The 21,193-nt window shown below is 43.1% G+C and overlaps 2 protein-coding genes across 2 annotated transcripts; one reads left to right on the plus strand and one right to left on the minus strand.

Moving 5' to 3' along the window:
- Positions 1-268: 268 nt before the first annotated feature.
- Positions 269-5,149, plus strand: nle1 (notchless homolog 1 (Drosophila)). The gene is made up of 13 exons (XM_076102164.1): positions 269-354; positions 844-995; positions 1,151-1,371; positions 1,549-1,628; positions 1,755-1,831; positions 1,930-2,027; positions 2,386-2,578; positions 2,730-2,865; positions 2,949-2,995; positions 3,082-3,284; positions 3,425-3,584; positions 3,674-3,744; positions 3,840-5,149. Exons 2-13 carry the CDS (start codon positions 858-860, stop codon positions 3,850-3,852), a joined length of 1,437 nt encoding a protein of 478 aa, XP_075958279.1. The 5' UTR covers positions 269-354; positions 844-857; the 3' UTR covers positions 3,853-5,149.
- slc25a1a (solute carrier family 25 member 1a) lies at positions 5,030-9,722 on the minus strand. Its single transcript, XM_076102165.1, has 9 exons — positions 9,133-9,722; positions 8,551-8,658; positions 8,301-8,400; positions 7,562-7,700; positions 7,387-7,471; positions 7,109-7,213; positions 6,842-6,957; positions 6,692-6,765; positions 5,030-6,603 (listed from the first exon to the last, which is right to left on the minus strand). Exons 1-9 carry the CDS (start codon positions 9,377-9,379, stop codon positions 6,489-6,491), a joined length of 1,089 nt encoding a protein of 362 aa, XP_075958280.1. The 5' UTR covers positions 9,380-9,722; the 3' UTR covers positions 5,030-6,488.
- Between the last annotated feature and the right edge of the window lie 11,471 nt (positions 9,723-21,193).

The raw sequence follows: 21,193 nt of genomic DNA on the forward strand, positions 1-21,193 counted from the left end.
TATTAGCATTATTATTATTCACTGCTATAATTAAACACTAATAACACTAATTTAATGTTGTGGTGTGAGGAGAAGTTGTGGAAACTTTGTTGGGGTTTCTCTTGAGGTACTTGAAAGTTGACATCGAGCAAAACTTACAGACATATCTTTTTAAAAAGTGAAAATAGGTTAAGTATCACGGCCATAGACTGGCAAACCAACAACAACGGTTCTTCCCTTCATCTTTCTCCCATGAATCATTGCGCGGGTCCGCTCAGTGACATGCCAACTCCGGCTTCTTGGAGTATCTCTCCTGTAAAGGCTCTTCGCTGATTCACACGTGGGGAGTTTGAACACATCGCTATCTCGCTTCAGGTACAGTTTTAGCACATGTATGTGCCAATTCGATGTCATATAAAACTAGACACAGTTGTGTTAACACATGGCGGTCATCTTACTGCCCTGCGATCGCTGCTAAAAGGAACGAGGTGTCCAAAATGTTAGCTAACAGCAGGCTAGCGGAGTTAGCTTCGGGGTTACTGGTTGACACCATAGATGGTCGACATAGGCTAGCTAAAAGTAAAGCGCTAAATAGTTAATTGCAGGTGGTACGATTTAGTCTAAACCTAAATAACAATGTTAAACATGGCCATACAATGTGTTGCTCTTTGTCCTATTTTCTAAAGTAACGTTAAAGAGGTAACGTAATGGATATCACGTCAGGAAACGTTGATTTACGTCCGTTAGCTGTGGCTATAATGTTGCCTTCAAGACTCCTCGATCTCCCACTGTTTACAGCATGTACTTAAGTATTAATAAGTATAATATACGTATATGTAAAGTGAACTTAATATGTTTTTTTAGATCCAAGTCTGAGGATGACGAGTGAGGACGTGGAGCGTCTGTTGATCCAGTTTCAGAATGAAGAAGGGGAGGTTCTGGGCTCACCTTTCGATGTGCCTTTAGACATCACTCCAGACAAACTACAGCTCGTCTGCAATGCACTGCTTCAAAAGGTAATCCTTCATAACAGAGATGGAGCATTTAGTCTTAACTATTTGAGTGTTAACTCTCTTTTCTTTAGACGTATTGAATAATTAAAGATGCAACTTCAAGCTGACATTTAAAACCCGGTGAATATCTCGTGTTGTTTTGCTGTTATTCCCTGTAGGATGAGCCAGTGCCACTGGCATTTTTTGTGCGTGGCGAGGCTGAGGTGGTGTCCAGTCTGGGATCGTGTGTGCAGGCTCTCGGGATCGAGACGGAGCAAGTTGTGCCAGTGGTTTACCAGCCTCAGGCTGTGTTCAGGGTCCGAGCTGTGGCCCGCTGTACCAGCACACTACAGGGACACACAGAAGCTGTCATCTCATGTGCTTTTAGCCCCACTGGCAAGTGAGTAACTCCAAACGCTGAATTAACAGCTGCCTGCTTGTCATGCTTCTTTGTACTCTGATTTATCTGAGAGTCCTTCTGATATAACAACAATTAGAGGGGATGAAATTACACTGTGAACACACCAAGGGGTTGATTTAAACATGCTGTTAATTCAATTGTCCCTGTTTGTTTCAGATATCTGGCCAGCGGCTCAGGTGATACCACAGTACGTTTTTGGGACTTGACTACTGAGACGCCACACCACACTGCAAGAGGTATATATATATAAAAAAAAAAAAAAAAGAACTTCTACAAGGCAGCGTGAACGGCGATGCTTTTATATACCGATGATTGATGCATGATTTCTAGACACCAATGAGCTGTAATCTGCTTTATTGAAGGACACACACATTGGGTACTGAGCATCGCCTGGTCACCCGATGGAAAGAAGCTGGCTTCAGGGTGCAAGAACAGTCAGGTGAGCTTCCAACACACACACACACAGAGTATGCCTTTTTATATTTAAGATGTATCTCCTGTACGCTGTATTTATTGTTTGTGGCATTGTTTCTGTAGATCTGTCTGTGGGATCCGGTGACGGGTACACAGATGGGGAAGACTTTGACCGGACACAGCAAGTGGATCACTTGGCTCAGCTGGGAACCTCTCCACCTGTGAGCACTCACTTTCTCTGAATGGGTTCTGTTTTACTGCTGACCTAAAGCACAGGTGTTGCTAATGACCTTAACGATGGCGAAGTCCTCTTCAAGTGACAGTGAGCCAGCATACACAATAGCATAGAGTTTGAGAGTTAACCTAGAGTTTGGTTCTGAAAAAATAGAAATCCAGTCTTGGAACATAATCTTTCACAAAAAAAGGATCTGGTATGAGGCGGTAGCCTACTGGACTTAATGGTTAAGGCACGTACAGTATCACATAACCTTTAATCTGTGATTTTACTTGTAAAAAAACTCAAAAAAAGATTGCATTGACTAACAGAAGACTGCTTCTCTGATCTCCCTCTCCCTGCAGTAACGCAGAGTGTCGGTACTTAGCCAGTAGCTCTAAGGACGGCTCGATACGTGTCTGGGACACGGTGCTGGGACGCTGTGAGAAGATCCTGACTGGACACACCCAGTCAGTCACCTGTGTCAAGTGGGGAGGAGATGGACTTCTTTACACGTCCTCCCAGGACAGAACGGTGAAAGTCTGGAGAGCCAAAGATGTAAGTGTGTGTGTGTGTGTGTGTGTGTGTGTGTGTGTGTGTGTGTGAGTGACACTTCTTTAAATATTGATTGCCAGACAGAATACGTGGAAGAGACATCTGTGTATCAAAGCCAGACTTAATGTGTGTTTACCTCTGTTTGTGGGAATAGGGTGTCCAGTGCAGGACTCTGCAGGGTCACGCCCACTGGGTGAACACCCTGGCCCTCAGCACAGACTACGTCCTGCGCACTGGAGCTTTTGAACCTGCAACCGCCACTATCAACCCCCAGGACCTCACTGGATCATGTAAGGATCATGTGACCTTCTTTGAGGAAGAGACTTTTCTGGCTTAGATGTTTTCATGTAACAAGCATTTTTCTATCCCCCAGTGGAAGAGCTGAAGGAGAAAGCTTTGGAGAGATATAATAACGTTAGGGTGAGTACCGATTGTTGCCTGTGCCGATGTGTTCAAGTCTGCGTGCCTCTTGTGTCAGTTCCCTCACTGTTGTTGTCGTGCTGCAGGGTCCGGCTCCAGAGCGCTTGGTGTCTGGCTCCGACGATTTCACCTTGTTCATGTGGAACCCCGCAGAAGACAAGAAGCCTCTGGCCAGGATGACCGGACACAGCGCTCTGGTCAACGAGGTGCTCTTCTCCCCAGACACCAGGCTCCTCGCCTCTGCCTCATTCGACAAGTCCATTAAAATCTGGGACGGACGCACCGGGAAGTAAGAAAATCTCTTATCCTGAATGAATCTGTGTAATACTGCTGTTGTGCAGGCGATAGTGCTGTGGGCGTTAGATTTGTGTGCGTGTATGTGTGTCACAGAGTATTTATGTATCCGCCTGCTTGTCCACTTTCCCAAAGGTACCTCATATCCCTGCGGGGCCACGTGGCATCCGTGTATCAAGTGGCGTGGTCGGCAGACAGCAGGCTGCTGGTCAGTGGCAGCAGCGACAGCACACTTAAAGTCTGGGACGTCAAGACGGGGAAGCTGAACATGGACCTGCCGGGCCACGCTGATGAGGTAAGGGGGGGAGGTGCTGCTTCCAAATAGTTTTGTATTGATGGTGATTTTAGTTTTTTGTCTAATTGCCTCTTTTCTTGGGTGTGTAGGTTTACGCAGTGGACTGGAGTCCCGATGGACAAAGAGTGGCCAGTGGCGGGAAAGACAAATGTCTCCGAATGTGAGTGAGATTCTGAGAAACTATCTTTTTGTCATTTAGTTAAATACCAATGTTTCCTCACATGTAAACCCTTTGTCCTTGTGTTATAATTCCAGATGGAGAAGATAGTCGCACCTCCGTTCCCCTTCCTTCCTAACGTTGGCCGAGGATCTCACATCTTCTGCGATCAAGAAGCGTGACAGCTGCAGCAAAGGCGGCTAGGCTGTACCTAATCCCCCATTTGGCTTCACTACACTGTCAAAAATGGCATTGTGTCAAGGAGCTTTTAACAGTGTTATGATGCAGACGCCCTCTCCAGGTTTCAACCCCATGTGGGAATATGAACACTGTAAGTAGTTTAGCGGAATGGGAGTTTAAAACGGGAGAGACAACTAATTAATTTCTGAATGCAGAATATAATGAGATGCATACATTGACAGATTACGATTTAACCTTACTAGATGAACTATATACTGCAGGGGACAGGTGGAGCAGCAGGTGGGAGCGTTTAAGACCTTCCTCTGTGATGTTAATGCCGACCACACTCGCCCTGCACCTTCAGCCTTTAATCTCCTCTGGTCAGCAAAGCCTCATTCTGCTCTGAACTCTCTGATCCTCCATCCCACTGAGGAAAAGTCATTTATTCATTGATACAAATAAATATTTACATAACAAACTTTTACCAAAACCAGGGAAATTGCTTTTGCATCATTTTACGTGACCTGCTTGATCTTACAAGTGTTTGCCAATGCTTGGGGTGGTGGGGGGGGGGTCAACAAGTCAACCCATTGTTCATGTTAACTCTACGTCTTCAGAGCTCTATAGCGAGGCTGTATTGCATCCTCGCAGTAGTCCTCTTCTAATTATTTTCATGACAGATTTCTATTCATAAAACCTAAACCTACAAGACAATAAACAAATCTTAATGTTGGTCAGTTTTGAACGGAGGCTTTTTGATATTTTGTCACACATCATTGAACTACTGCTTACAGTACAGATACATAAAGGTCTCGTAAGTCTTACTTTTGAGTTTTCTCCGGCCACGCTAAAGTGTCGACTGACGTCATTTTTTGTAAAGCAATTTTATGTTACTGCACATTTACTGGAGCCTAAATTTACGGAAACGTAACTATTCAGTCAGTGTGAAGGAGATACAACTCTGCCTCTCCCTCCTTTTCCCGCTCTCCAGTCCAGGTGCCACTTCAGTAAAGCATTACCAAAAAACATGGTAGAAATAAAAGTAGTCCCGTATTATAAAGCAGAGTCTGCTCGTCCATATTTACTACAGTATCTACGTTACATTTTATTCATATGATGTCTTAACACACATTTCCAGAGTCACACAGATCGGGTTTATCAATCAAGTTTATTGAAACCAGTGAATCATGTTCTGTCTAAATTAACTTTTTCAGAGGTTTCCACATCTGATCTTGTAAATCACACTCCATGTTTTAAACCGCATTGTTTTCTGATCTCGTACCAAGTCCTCTCTGCCCAACAGCGTCTTCTGAAACATGAGCTATCAAATCTGATACGCTGTACAAAGACGTACACGCGCTTTTTGGCCTGTTCATGAAAAGCAGCAAGGCATAAGCAAAGATTCTACATAATGTAAATGTGTAATGTAATAAACGTTTGCTCCTATCAGCGATGTTACATTGGGGATTCCACGTAAGTAGTTTGGCAAAGATGAGCAAAAGGCTTCTGTGCAAGGCCTGTGTGGTGCAACTACGTCAGTCAAAGCCAAACCTTGCTTAAGTACTATAGTCACTTATGTGATCGAGCCTCCCGACACGTCGACTGTCCCCTTGTTGCCGTCCGACATATGTAAACACCAAGACAAGAATGAGTGCGTTCCAAGATGGCTAATTAACTGTTTCATCAGTTAGCGTACAAAAGGCTTGTAAAGCAGGTTAGCTTGAGGTAAACAAAAGATGTTAAAGTGACATAATATCTTTCTTTAGGACGAGTGAACCAATAAGCACAGGGAAAGTGCACTGAAGTCGTGTGGCTTACGTAGTCGGACATGTCATCTTGAGTACAAGTGAATTCCCGTTCATATTTCAGGATGTACACCAGCGCCGCCATGGAAATAGCAACCTGACTAAGGGTCTGAACAAAGCATTACAGGCCAAATATTCCCAAATAAAGCTTCCACATGCAACTGTAGCGAACTCAACCACACTACTGACAACCTGACGTTGAAAATGCAACAATGAGCTCACTAAAGTACGTTATTGACGCTCATCTCTTAAGACTGCATGACTGCTACATATGGATTTGTTTCCTACAATGTGTAAGAGAGGTGCCGACTCCAGACCAGCTTGTGTTGCCCCGACAAGCCCGCGAGTAACGGGACGGACGCCAAATGAAGATCAATGCAGCCGTACACAGCAGTTGTCTGCAGCGGGCCGTGAAATGCACAGTGAGCCGTATCTGAAGTTCATCACCAAGACACAGCGAGGAGATACCGCGGATGTGTTAGTGAGACGACACCACAAGCACAGTCGGGTAAGCAATGACAGCGAGAGAGAAAGAGAGCGGAGAAATGTAAAAGGGCAAGCAGCTACTCTGCTTCCCTTTCTGTTATCGCTGTTTTTAGGACGTGCCCTGGACTTGTTTTATGTGACAGAGTGGAAACTGGTCATGATGAAGGGTCGTCTGCTCGGGGCATTGCAGAGAGCTAGTAAGAACTGCAAGAGAGGAGTTCAGTTGTGCGTAGCATGAGGCACTGGTCTGTGCTTCCCTCTGGCCCTCTGGCCGGTCTACTGGGTCTTCCACACGTTGTTGAGTAGTTTGACTACCTCCTCATAGATGACGAAGACTATGGCCACGTCCAAGCACACGCGGCCGAGCCTGGGAACTGTTCCTTTGTAGAACCTGGGGACAAGAGAGATGAGGTTAGACGGTTTGTCTACAGTGGGTGAAAACTGTTTCCCAGCATGCATCAGGTTACAGGGATACTCACGCCTGTGGCCCTTCCTGCTTCAAGATCTGAAAGGCACAATCCACTGTGTTTTTGTAGCGGTGGGCCTCCAAACCCTGCGGAAAACAGAGCGAGTTAGAAATGTCACCCGGTGACTGCAGTGATGAAATTACCGCAGGGTGTGCTCCCTACCTGCATCCTGGTCTTCACCACATCCAGAGGTGTATTTCCAAAAACACTGGCAGCTCCCGCCGTTGCTCCAAACATCGCCGTTACGATCGGGTGCATCACCCGCATGGGGTCGTCACCTTAGAGGCCAAATCCAAAAAAGTCGGATTCATGGAGAGTGGAAGAAAATAGGAGGAGAATGCATCACTCCATTGGACAGAGAAATGACTAGGTGTGGTTAAAAACAGGGTAGTCAGATTCTGTTTTGCAGACTTTGTTTGGCTTTCTCACCTTTGTACCAATTGCGCAGCGCGTTCATCACGTAGAATCGGATGGCCTGATTGGTTCCTTGTTTTAGCACGGTCGCTGTCAGACCTTGATACGTCCCTCTCACACCTAAATGAGTCAAAGCAGAACCACACATATGAATACTGGTAGTTACAGACTCAGTTATCGTTGCCAGTAAGACAGTCAAAAGAAGCAGGGTCAAAGTGACAGCACAACAAAAGAAGTAAGAAATGCTCCAAACTGTGTGTGTGAGAGCCACTTATTCCATGCTGCTCTCTTACCCTGTTCTCTGATAATCTCACTGACTCCGTGAAAGAAGCCTCTGTAGCGAGGTCTGAGGGAACACTGGTCATGGATCATCTTCACCTGGAGGACAGGGGGGGGGGGGGGACCCTTAATCAGTGTTTATTCAGATCAATGTCAAAGAAATGCGTAACGGCATCCAGCTCCACCAACCTTAAGCGTCTCCATGGGGCAGACGACCACGATGGCCTCCGCTATACCGGCTCCTAAGCCACACAAGAGGCTGCTTGTGTTGTCGAGACGGCCTGTGGCGTCTCGCATTGGGTTGCTGAGCATGTCAAACGTGCCGAACCTGTGAACGGTGGGAAGGTGATACATTCAAGAATAACAAGGGACGAACTAAACATAGAGGAACAATTGTGTGATGGATTCCACTGTAATCAATAGTGTGTTAATTGACTAAATCTGAATGTTCTGACTCCAAACAACTAACTCAATGATAGTATCAGTAAACCACTAGTCAGTTTGTGACATGCAGTGGTACATTTGATTAATTGGTTAGTTGATTACATTTTTTAAGTACAAATAAACAATTGATGGCTCCATGGTCATGTTTCAATATTGAGCGGATTAACCGATAATGAAAATAATCATCAATTGCAGCCCTACAAATCTCACTTAAGTACCAAGAAATGCTGTGTCACCGCTTTGACATCAGTCAGCTGTTAAATTAATGTCAAGTCAACAACCCTGCCGATCTGTGACACTATAAACCAAAAGGATGCAGGGAGCCTTTAAGCCCCTTTCTGTTTATTTAGCAAAGAAGTGCATTTTATTTACATAAAATCTGTGATAAAAAGCTACTATATATATATATATATATATATATATATATATATATATATATATATATATATATATATATATATATATATCACGTGTACAACTTCACCTCACTGCAGACTTGGGTATCGATCCATAGAGCAAGGAGCTGAGACCTCGATACAACCCTCTCAGTCCGTGATCTTGCACAGTCAACTTCACACAGTCACCTGCACACACACACACACACACACACACACACACACACACACACACACACACACACACACACAGAGCATCCATGAGTGAGTAACCCAGCAGAAGATTGGCACACACATAGGTCAAGTCAGGCAGCAGTCATACTTGTCCCAGTGACCTACCGATTCCTCTGTATCTCGGCGGGTTGGCTCTCTCATCCAGCTGCAGCTGGGTCTTGACATACTCTGTGGGGAAGGTGATACAGATCTCTATGCCTCCTGCGATCCCACCTGAGTGAGGAAAAGGAGACAAACACTGCCGTGACGATTTGTTGACTCATTGTGCAGAATTCAGTTTTTCTTTTTTAAATGAGATGGATTGATTGCAGAGTGGTGCTGATGCTACATCATCCCTGACTTTGTGTTTTAATAAAATGTGGTGTAATTACACAGCAGTGCCTGCACGGAGTTGGAAATAATAGCTGAGTGCTTCAGAATATTTGCTTCTATTCAACACGCAGCATACACCTTTTAGAGTCTTTATGGATGCTTTTAGATGAATGCAAAGGACTCAATACAGAAAAGGACATGCAACTACATCATGCAACTGCTGTAGCATCACTGCTGGCTGAGTGCGGTTTGACCCAGTTCTGCATGGATAGCTTTAATGGGCGACAGATTGGGCTGTGCTGTGCAGAACAGCAATAGTCGACTACGAGGGGTAAAATCTGCGGGCTGAACAAATATTTGGTTTGCGAAATCAACCTGCAAGGATGGCTTTTCCGGGATGCGTGATTTTCCTCCCACCGACCGCAGCAGCCGCGAGGTTTCTCCTCGCCGCGTACGACTTGTGGTGGGCCGGCAGAGAGCCCAGCCCCGTCGCGGCGACAGCGGCGGACAGAAGCGGCGATGAAGGCTGCTGATGGAGAGCTGAGCGCGGGCGTCCTCTCCAGTCACCGCAGCTCTCGCACGGTCCTTCGTGCACCGTAAACGGCTTCAGCAACGCGGACATTTTCGGTCGTCTGGCTTGGTTGTACAAATATCCCACAAGTAGCGATGGTCCAATGTCAGAGAATAACAACACAGGAAGGTGGCCGCTGGAGGAGCATCAATATTCAAATAGAAATCAGGTGATGGGGCAGACCATTGGCTCACCATGCTGCCTAATGCCATTGCTCAGTCACGTGACTATGGGTGGCTTTTGGCGACCAATAACATGGAGGATGCTGTTTTACTGATGTGCCCAGGCTAATTTATAGTATGACCCTCACTGTCAAATACTATGATGAACCACAATTATTTTTGATAGTGTTTATATTTTTGTTTTTAAGAGTAACTGCACATTTAATCGTAATGTTAAGCTGTTAACTAAATTACATAAAGACGTTTATGAAACCCATCAACGCTGGTGGTAATATTGGCATTTCTTACCAAACTTAAATCTTCATTTCATGGTTGAAAATGGATCAAAACGCCCTCTATTGTTTTTAATCAGCCGTATTGTTGCAAGGCCAATTCTGAGACAGAATCGACAATCTGGGACTAATCTACATTATGACATAAAAGAATGTTTTTTTTTTTTTTTTAGCTTATCGTGTAGAAACGTATACAAAGTCAGACAGGGACAAAAAACAAAGGGGACAAAAGCAAACATACAATAGTATAGTGTATCGTGCCCCACGCAATCAAGAGTTTGGTATTTTGCTGCTGGCTCTTAATCCTTGTTCCCTTAAATAGTGCCCTCGCCATACCAGCACACAAACACACACACACACACACTGCCTCCCCCGATCACCCTTTACAATGAAACTAGGTCAGTGTTTCCACCCACAAGCCCCAACCCTCTGAGAAACATATACACAGAGAGAGCCAGTCAGTGTAAACACTCCAAATTACAATGACCAATTATTGTTCATTTGGTTGATTTATTTTTAAAAACAGATACATTCCATGCCACGTTCGTTTTATTTATTGGTGGCCACTTGTCTACTAGCTCTTGTGCATGTGTGATCATACATTTTGAGTTCAGGAGGGAGATGCAGGTAAGAAGACGATATTTCCTCCAGCTGGCCTTTCTGATCTTGTTGAGTAAGCTCTTTTGTGTCAGTCTGATGTCCAGCTCATATACATATCTATATATATCTATCTATCTATCTATCTATCTATCTATCTATCTATCTATCTATATATATATATATATATATATATATATATATATAATGTGTTCACTTTGGTAATAAATCATTGACCCGTCCCTGCGTGCCATGTTTGGTTCCTTCCCCTGTTGCCCTGCGCTCCCACCTACATGACATTTATGGAGAACTTTTTAATTCCAAAAGTCAGCAAATCACACCGAAATGGCCTGAACTGATATACATCACATAATGTGTTTCTGGTTGAACTTTCAGTTTAGCATCATCTCTTTACACTTTGCACTCTATGCTGCTGCCTGCTCAGCACCCTGACCTGCAGACTACGGCTGCACCGGGGTGGCATGCGACAGAGACGAGGCTTAGCACTAGAGATTTCATAGGGGGAGTAGAAAGCTGTCATGGTGTATTCTGTCAGGGGAATCTCAGGCTGCAGTATCCTTGCGAGCATGGTCAGTGTTGATGATGTTGTACACTGTAAGCTTGACTTTCAGGCCTGGGCAGCACGATGCCAAAGTTGCCCATGAGTCACCACAAACCACCTTGTCGGAGAACATACAACATTGCACATACAACATTTTTGCTGTTGACTCCATTTATTCCGTTGGGTCCCTCACCCCTTCAAACAGTAGACACTTTGCCTGTGCAGAGAGAAAGAAAACAGTCAGAGGCTCTCTGTAGGGTGACATAAGCTGTGGTATGTTTAGTGGAAACTGTGAGCTTGTGTGTTCTTATTTGTGCCTGTGTGTGTTTACAAGTTTCTGTGCCAACCTCATGCCAATGCAGTGTGTCAGGGGGAAGCCCCAGATGACAGTGAGGGCAGGTGTGTGTCTGATCAGGCACGTCCTGGTTCCTTTGCCCCCAGCAGGGCCCCTCACTGCCCCACAGGGGGTGACATGTGGAGTGGGAGGAACAAGCCACGCCAAAGTGAGGTCGAGGGTCTGTCTGGTAGCTCACTCTCTGGCCACCAGAGGGCGTCGGTGACAAAGGACCCGAGTCTTCCTGCAACGCAGCACAAATAGGATTCCACAACATATTTGTCAGCTCAGTTTTATGATATGAATTTGAGTCTTTAACAGCAATGAGGCAGAGTGTTGTGATGACAAATCCTGGAGCTGCTCCACAGACACTGCATGAATGAACAATGCTGATTTTACTGGGATTCATAACAGCATGAGAAAACTGCATTGGATATACCAGTTCTACCAACCCACAGATTCATTACTATAACTCAGTCTCAATGGACCAACTCTAGAAAGTGTTTCTCTATGTCATCATGAATTTGAGTCATGATACTCTGCTTCATAGTTTAAAGAGTCAGGTTTATCTTCTTGGAGTTATTGACGTCTTTAAATTATTAAACAGCTGAATAAATAGTTGACTTTAATATTGCATCAAAAGTGTGTCTTACTAATGGAAAAATAACTTTTGATAGAGTCATGTATAAAGTTGTGCATAACATTTCAGCAACATATTGTATAGCATGTCTAAGTTATGTTATAAACTTTGTTCATTTTACTGTCAGTTTTATTTTTCTCACTGGTCCTTTGTGTTTTAGAACATATTGTACTTTTAAAGCATTTTAACTGCAGCTGATACACATCCTACAAAACTATGTAAAGGATAGTGATAACCCTATTTCCTTTGTTGCTATAAATAAATATGAACGGATGTTTTAGTTTTATTACCACGCAAACAGCATTTCCTCTGATCTCAACATGTCACAGAAAAAAGATGTATTTCCTTAAAGAAGGTATGGCTTCCCTGTCAGATCAGGCTTTTTATTATCTCCATTAAGAGAATCATGCGATCCGTCAGGTGTGTGCGTCCGTGAATGAGTCTGTGATTGAATAAGTGTGCACCGCTGTGTCTTCCACAGCTAATTTTGCATTCTGCTGCAGCAAACTGCTTTATACTTTGAGTGTCCAGTTATGGCTGCATGCTCAAGGACCTCTCATGGTTGTGGTGACTCATACTTTCTCAAACACCTTTTTTCGCCTGTTTTATGCTGCTATTGACTGTCTGCTGACTCCTCACTCACTACTCTTAGGGGGCCGCTAGTGGTAACACAGCTCAATGCATCTCCGACCCCCCATCCACTACTCTGTGCCCACAGTGGTTGGATAACAGTTTGCAGTGTGTTTGGTAAACAGCCAACAGAACTACCAGTACACACATTACTGCGCATCTCTCAGCTGCTGCTCTGCGGTTCACTATTATTGTTTCCGATGGTGTGTTTGTCTCAGGGAAAAAGCAGTACACATATTGCTGTACCCCGCCGCAACTTAATTTAGTTTTTGGCAAGATTGTACGACATGTCTTATGCGAGAAGTTTGAGCCAACTGCCTGCATACGTCGCTGCTTGTTTTTGAGTGTGAATGAAGTTTTACCATGCCTTACAGGCCATTGGTGATGGGGAGGTGGGGTTAGCCACAATACACCAGGGGTTGTTGCCGACACAGCTGGTGGAGATCGTCACTACAGGGTGTACCTTTCTAGTTGCTTTCATATCCATCAAATGGTAGCATTGCTTTGCAATAATGTTATTTTGCACATACTTGTTACTGTTTGTGTTAGCAAAATAAAGTAAATTACACAGCTATTCGGAGAAACAGCCTTTCCACTCCTCAATGTATCTGGTCAGCACTGCAGTGAGGGGAGCGACGAGCTCTCAGTGAAATAATGTGTTTAGTCAGAAATGTTGAAACCTGTTGAGGAGTTTCTGGACGATACTCTGAGTCGAGAGACCTCAGGCAATACCAGCAGGGTTCAGAAGGGCGATCTGTGAGAACACAAAGACAAGAGTACTACACCACTGTTTTCTTAACCTCACATGAGCATGTGCTGGTCTCAGACACAATATACTGTGTGAGACTTACTTTGTGTGTTGGAGGGATGAGGTGACACTGAAGGGGGGGTGAACTCTTCCTCTGTTGGCATGGGGGACAATGGGAGGCAGTCGGCTACATCCTGTGTGTTTGTGGCTATCAGTGTCTCCTGTGGTAAGGTCTCTTCATCACTGATACATAGATCCTCCCCGACCTTCATCAATCACACCGACCAAAGGGACAAAAACTTTAATTGTTCTAGTTATAGATTCCCCCTGTTACTCATTTTCTTTGAGTTAAAGGAACTCTGACGGTGATGGTGTAAATGTACAGTATCTATCATGAACGCTGGTGTAGTGTGAATTTTTCCTGTCAACTCTGACCTGACTTGGCTCTACCTCTCCGTTACAGGCTCCAATCTCGGCCTGGTCGTCCTCCTCTGGTTCCTGCAGGTTTCGGTGCTCGTCGCTCTCCTCAGTGCAGCTCTGAGTCAGTGGGTAAGCCTGGGTGGGAGTCGTCCCACTGAGGTTTGAGAGAGAAAGCAGCAGAATTTTAAAAAAACATGTCCTCCTAACTGCCGGACCAGAAGGTTATCAGCCAATCAATCTGCAGCTGATTACACTGGCGCAGCTTCTACTGTTACACTCAAGGCGAGCACCTGATTAGGCATAAACATTCACACTCTCCTTGTCTTACCTCTGGGTGCTCTCACCCTGTTCCTCCCTCTCTCCCTCCATCCCTGCTCATGTGTCTCCCTCCCAGGGTGCCTGATGTGTTATTTCCTCTTAATCCCCCCGTTCTTTGACTTTTCTTTCGTTATTCCTCTGCCCCTGTTTGTGCTCTTGTCTGTCTGCCTCTGCCGTCTCCCCTCCCTCTCTGTGTGTGAAACGGAAACTCCAGGCTTTTAATATTTGATGTGTCTGAATAGCTCACAAGCAGGTTTCTGTAAAGAGTAATCACGTGAGGACCCTGATGTCTCTGTGGTGGAGTCTGTTTTGACATAAACAAGCCTGTTAAGACCACACTAAATACAAATTCTGCAAATTCAACACCTAGAAAATATCTGACAACTCCATGGCATCGCATCCTTACACCTAGAATATACAGATGTTGATACAGAGACTTACAACATCACAGTAAATTGTTTCTTTTCACACTCAAAATGTCACTTTGAGTTAATCAATGAACATCGGTTTACAGCTGAAAAGATTAGTCGACAAACAGAAAAAATAACATTATAGCTATTTTAAGAATTGATTTGTTTATGTCATTTCTTAAACTATATCTCTAAAAGTGATAGTAATCTTGGGACTGTTAAATAAAAGAAGAAAAATGAAGACGTCAACTTGGCCTTCAGTAACATTTTCACTAATTTGTAACATTTTATTGACCAAACAATAAATTGATTGAGCAAATAATTGTCAGATTACGATAATGAAAATGATCCATAGTGGTAGCTCTAGACTGCTTTATTGAAAAACATTAAACCTTAGAGTACAGTCTACTTTATACTTCTACTCCACAACCTTTCAGAAGGAAATATTAGAATACTTCTCTTATATGATCTCATGTATATACGAGCCATAGCTACTTTACAGATTTAAGTTTTAGAAAACACAGAATTATGAAATATGATGTATTGTTAGAACTACATTTAAATAGTTCTTGTCATTTGAAATGGGCCATTCTGATGCCAAATGTGTACTTTTACTTGGTATAGGCCTAAAGGAGTATTTCTACATTGTTTTGTTCGTAGGGCTACTTCTTACATTACCTAGCTATCTAGCTAGGTGGGATAGCTAGGAGTTAGACAGCCACACAGATATAGATACAAAATAACTAGAAAATAAAAAATATGTCAATTTATCTTTACCAATTGCAGCACAGTATGTGTCATTCTGTAGGCTAACATTGTGTTCATCCAGGACTGCCATCTTGTGCACACAGCAGCAACATGACAGCATTGTAAGTGACACATTCCTCCAGCAGATGGAGGAAGAGCATTTGCTTTGTGGCTCATAAACCATAGGCGGACAAACGAGACCAAAAACCACAACACCAGGGAATTTCTGTCTTTCCCTCTTATCCTCTCTCTTTTGTCCATTTTGTCCACCAGTTATTTAATTTTGTCTCCCCTACAGTTCAGGAGCATCTCTTGCCTGAACAGCTCTCTATTTCATTCTACATTGACATGAGTTTCCACTATACAAACTCCACATAATCCTGTAAGAGATGATAGGCAGCACACATGAATGAATGCCATTTTCAACCACAATTATCAACTAAATTTTGTGAATTGGGTTTTAATTTCAGGGTCGTTTTAAAGAGCTGTGGAATGTGTGTGTGTGTGTGTGTGTGTTTGCGTGCGTATGTGCATGTGTTGTGTGCGTTCGTGGCACTGGCGTGTCTGTCTGTCATGTCCTCCTGTAAATGCACGGCAGGTAAGGAGTAATTTGAGTGCTTTTCCTGTATATGTGTGTTTTTTTGTGGGAGGAGGGAGACAGGAACATAAGTGGCGATGACTCACCAGTCTTTTGTGACAGTGGTGCAGAGAGAGTGCTTTTCACCCATTTCTCTCCCTTGGGGCTTGCATACAAAACAAGAAATGGAGAGAGGATACAGAAGAAAAGGAGAGGAAGATTGGGTGTTAGGGAGCATTAAGGAGGAGTGGGGGGGCATGGATAATTGAAGGAAAAAGGGGAGACGATGGGAATGAGGGTAGAGAGCGGCATAAAGGATGGGGAAGACGAGATGAAAGGAAAGAGCAAAATGACAAGGGGTGCAGGGATCATAAACAAAGGATGCTTATTCAAGGGAGAGGCCTTTTTGCAGCTCTGCATCTGTTGTCCTAATGGCTGGTGAAAGCCTGGTTGATGAAGCATATTATGTAGCAAAGATTACGTCCAACAATGGTAGTTTAACAATGAACAACAACAAATTTAGCAAACATGGAGAGGAGAGGGACACGATGACAAGGTTCAGATTTCATTTGAGGAATGGGAAAGTTCTTAACTGTCTGAGCAGCTTTCATGTCTAAAGAAGATATTTTTATCATCATCTATTCATGTTTCAGCAACGTTGCTCAACCACTCAGTTTAATATACAGAATGTGTGACATTCTCTGAGGTGTTTCTTGTTTTATAACATTTTATAACATTTCAAGTCATTTTGTGAGACTTAGTAGAACTAAACCTTTCGGCCCAGAGGTATTCATTTCTAAATGTTTGCCATTTTTCATTTTTGTTGGATACTTTCAATTTTCATGTCTTGACTTGCTTTTATATCCTCAAATCCTGCAAAACTGACCTAAACATTCAAAAAAAGATGTTATTGTTAAATCTCAGAAATGTACAGTACACGTTAAACAATTCAATCAAACTGTAAAATATGACTAAACTTGAATTTAGAGCGGAAGAATCAAATGTCATACTTCAAGAGACAGAAATGATACATGCAACAACATTTGAGTTCATTGCCAATCACAACAAAATGCTTGTGATCACATTTTTCAATGTACATATTTTCAGTAATTACTGATGAAAAAAAGTCAATTTATATTGGACTACAGTTCACTTGCTCAGAAACGGCCTCCTGGCATGCCTTGATGGTCTTAAAAACACTGGCACAAAGCTGGGTCAAGTTCCAGGTTAGATTCCAATTAGCAGCATTTCTCAGTTACAATGGAGGGGTGGAAATCAACACTTTGACGTGTGTTTTTCAAAGCAATGTGAGCTCCGACGAGGCCAAACAGGAATGTTTTAGACTGAAGCAGTCCAAAACTTTGCAGAATCAGGTCAAATCACATCAACATATGGCAAACACAGACAACACGTGCAGAGAGAATAAGAAAAGATGAAGGAGGGGGCTTAAGCCATGTCGCACTTTCAGTATGTAAATGTTCTGTATTACTGTGTAAACTAACTATACTTTATATGCACACTGGCGTTTAGAGTTATAGGTTGAGCCAAAGTCCCACTGCTTTAGAAATTCATTACGATTATTTAATCAGATTTCGAAGGTCTTATAGCTATATTAATTCAATATTCACACTACTAATGGTGGACATTTTTTCTTGTGGTTCTGCATCTGTAAATGCATGGGCTTCTTGGGGCCATTACTGATGAATTGCTTTGCTGTCAGACTCTTTTGTGCCAGGAGCTGGATGTATACCAAATCTTGTGCCTGTGCGAGTTGGAGGCTTTTGAAAAATTCAAATTCCAATTTAATTATAGCGTACCCACCAGGCAACTATAATTGATTACTATGAGGACGTGATGTGATCTAAAGCTTGACACACAATTATCCCATTGTGCTGGAATTTATTTAAATGTCAGTTGTGTTGTATGTCGCAATATGAATGTGGGAATGTCAATAGCATCATCTCAACAATGGTGTTGTTGTGCACAGCTTGGCAGAAAGGTGTGACAGAAGACTTCATAAGCAACAGGGTGTGAACATCCTCTGCAGGGACCACATGTATTATAAGAGCGGATCTGCTCAGCCACATCTTCAGGGAGACTTTATAACTGAATTCACATCATATTATGTATCAAACAGACTTTATTCAGACGGTTGTGTATAATTTATCAGCCGTTATTGTAATGCAAGCTAATGGGTGTGTTATATTTCTCCCTGTTTTTCTATGTTTCATAAATCAATAATATTCATGTCTAGTGTTTCCTGTTTTATTTTGTTACTCACCTCTCCTCTTGTTTCAGATCACTCCCCTTGCTGCCTTGTGTGTGTTTTCCTGCCTGTTTTGATTGTAAGCCGCTTCTTATATCATTAAAATCATTCTGCTGCCTCCTCTACTGTCTGCATTTGGGTCCAGTTCCTGTTTTCTATATTGGGTCTTCCAACCATGACAGGGTGTGCCAGTCGTTAAAAGTCCTACATGTAGCACATTAGCATCACTGAATCATCGACCCTTTAAATTTTGAGTGTAAAACAACTGCGAACAATCATCAAGAAGATTAGCAGCCTTTATCAGGTTAATTTTAAGTTAACGGTATTGAAATAACTAACGACTGGCCTTACAACAAAGAACAGCATTACACAAGTTTAATGTTTAATTTAATGATGTTTTATACTGTGTTTAAAAATGCCCAAATAAAAAATAGCTAATTTTTACTCTGAAGTCTACTGTTATCATGTAGTGACTCAAAAGTCCCACACTCAGTCACGACTGCTCAGTCCCAAAGACTCTCATTGGTGTCTGGTTGCTAGATGACAGAAATCATCTAGGACAGCAGAGACGTGGTGGGGTTGATCCCTGTTGCTATGGAAGACATCGTGCTTCTGAATCAATTTAGCCACTACTCACTACCGATGTCGACAGTGATTGGTTGACAGGTGACCTGTCGGCGTCAGTGAATGTGAAATGAAATACTGGTCAATACAAAGGTGCGTAAAAATGAGTTTGATTTGATTCAAAGAATTACAAACTATATGGATCTGAAGTAGTGGAGTTGTGCAAACTGTCATCTCTGGTGTTATTGGGTTGTTTTTGATTTATTGGCGAGCTCGATTTGAATGAACTCACTTCATTACTATTTTTCTAAATCACTGACGTAATGTTGCACATTACATACAGCAGTTCGTAGAGACGTAGTGAAGTCCTCTTAAGACCTGGGACCAAGCTTTTGGATCTTGTTGTTTGACGACACTTCTGAATGAGGGCAGAGGTGTCTGCAGACTACCTGTTTTGGTTCACCCTCACCTGACGTTCGCAGACGACACAACGGTCATCGGCCTCATCAGGGACGGTGATGAGTCTGCGTACACAGGGGAGGTTGAACAGCTGGTCCTCTGGTGTGGTCAGAACAACCTGGAGCTGAACAAGCTCAACACTGTGGAGATGACAGTGGACTTCAGGAAGAGCCCTCCCCCCCAACACTGCTACAACTACAACGGACTGTCAGGTCCGCAGAGAGAATCATTGGTGCCAGCCTGCCCTCCATCCTGGACTTGTACATCTCCAGAGTCAGGAAACGGGCAGGAAAGATCACTGCAGATTCTTCACACCCTGGACACAAGCTGTTCCAACTCCTCCCCTCTGGTAGGCGCTACAGAGCACTGTACACCAAAACCACCAGACACAGGAACAGCTTCTTTCCACTGGCCGTCACTCTGATGAACAATTATTCAGTCATACTGCACTATTACCTCCATTTGCACTATCACCTCAGATCCATTGTCATTGTTGTTGTATAGATTTATGTTCATATAAATATATATATATACTTTTGGATATATTTTTATATTGTACATAGTCGTTAAATGTTATGCTTACCTCTACTTTGTTGTCCTTGTTTTATTTGTAATTTCTGTATGTGTACGTTGAGAGCAATGTAAAAACCAGAGTTAAATTCCTTGTATGCGTTCGCATACATGGCCAATAAAGCTGATTCTGATTTACCAGCTTTAGAGTCAGATATTTCACTCAGTAGTTGGTGGAAACCAAATCTGACATGATATTGGGCCTGGGGTGGCTTTTTTAGTTATTTTATTTTAATGAGAGTGAAGCATTTTGCACACCGTTTTTGCTTTGCTGAGCACCTCGTATTTTTTCCGCTCTATGCGCCTGTTGTTTTTGCAGGAACGCCGTGAACACCATGAGTTGAAGGAAATGTACTAGTGTTTTTTCTCATTGTAGTGACTTTTGCTTAACGCCTGAAGCTATTTGACTTCACCAACCGTAGTTCTGCATGATATAAATACAAAACAGCAGGCCTAGAGACACATTAGTGTGGTAGCCTAGAGATTTTGGGCAAGTTGTGTTAATCTTTCTTTTTTTCATTTTCAAACAAAAAGTCAAAAAGACTTAACTGACTCTGACTCAAGACATCACTTGAGGCAATGTATTAGACTTAGCATAGCTTCCTTTGCAGCCACAGTGGGCTTATGTACAACTTTCTTTTTCACATGCAGATAATCGCCCCAAGACCTGTGAACCGTGGCTTTGCCCTTTTACAGAATTAACGGGAGAATCTAGATGTTGAAAAATTATGAATTATAAGAGAATTGTCCGCTGACACTAGCTACATACACGAGAGCGGTGTTGATATTCTCCAACTCTGCAAATGTCCACAATGTCAAACCCATCCTTTGCGTTTCCATACCAACAACACAGCAGCATATGTTGCGTTGCTGAACATAATGATACAGACAGGGTCACTTATGTAGCTGCCAGCGGCTCCCATAGTTCTGTTGATGAGGCTGGCATTGCCGTTTTTAGAGCTCAAACATCCTTAATAATGAAATCACTGTAGCCACAACAAATAAACTTCATTTCATTCTCACAGTCAGAATATCCAGAGAGCATATCTACAGAAGGTACAAGCGGCAATTATAAATCTGCATTCATAACATCGTGTCCAAGAATCACTCAACAAGCCAAGATGCAGCCATGAAAGGTACTGTTGCAATCAACTGGTGAGCAAGCTGGCAAGATGACATGCAATTTAACCATATTGACAGCCTGCTAATCACTCTCCGTGTTTGTACACTGACTGCATAATGTCAGGTTTGTTTTGATGCCAAACAAGCTGAAGCCAGAAGCATTTTAAGGAATTATAGCAGAAGGGCATATTGCCCGTGTGAAGTGAGAGGGAAGAGGAGGTGTGGAAACAAGATATGGTATAAAAAATAAAAAATAACCTATCTACCAAACACCTTTCCAACGGCTGGTTGGCTGGCTGGAGGCAGGAGAGAACACAACTCAATCTTTATCTTGAATGCCAGCAGCTAAATTACTATCCAGCTCAAAGAGAGAGAGAGTGTGTGTGTGTGTGTCTCTGTGTGTGTGTGTGTGTGTGTGTGTGTGTGTGTGTGTGTGTGTGTGTGTGT

The sequence above is a fragment of the Anarhichas minor genome, unplaced genomic scaffold (genome assembly GCF_050575085.1).
Source record: "Anarhichas minor isolate MPS153535 unplaced genomic scaffold, ASM5057508v1 ptg000027l, whole genome shotgun sequence".
NCBI lineage: Eukaryota > Metazoa > Chordata > Actinopteri > Perciformes > Anarhichadidae > Anarhichas > Anarhichas minor.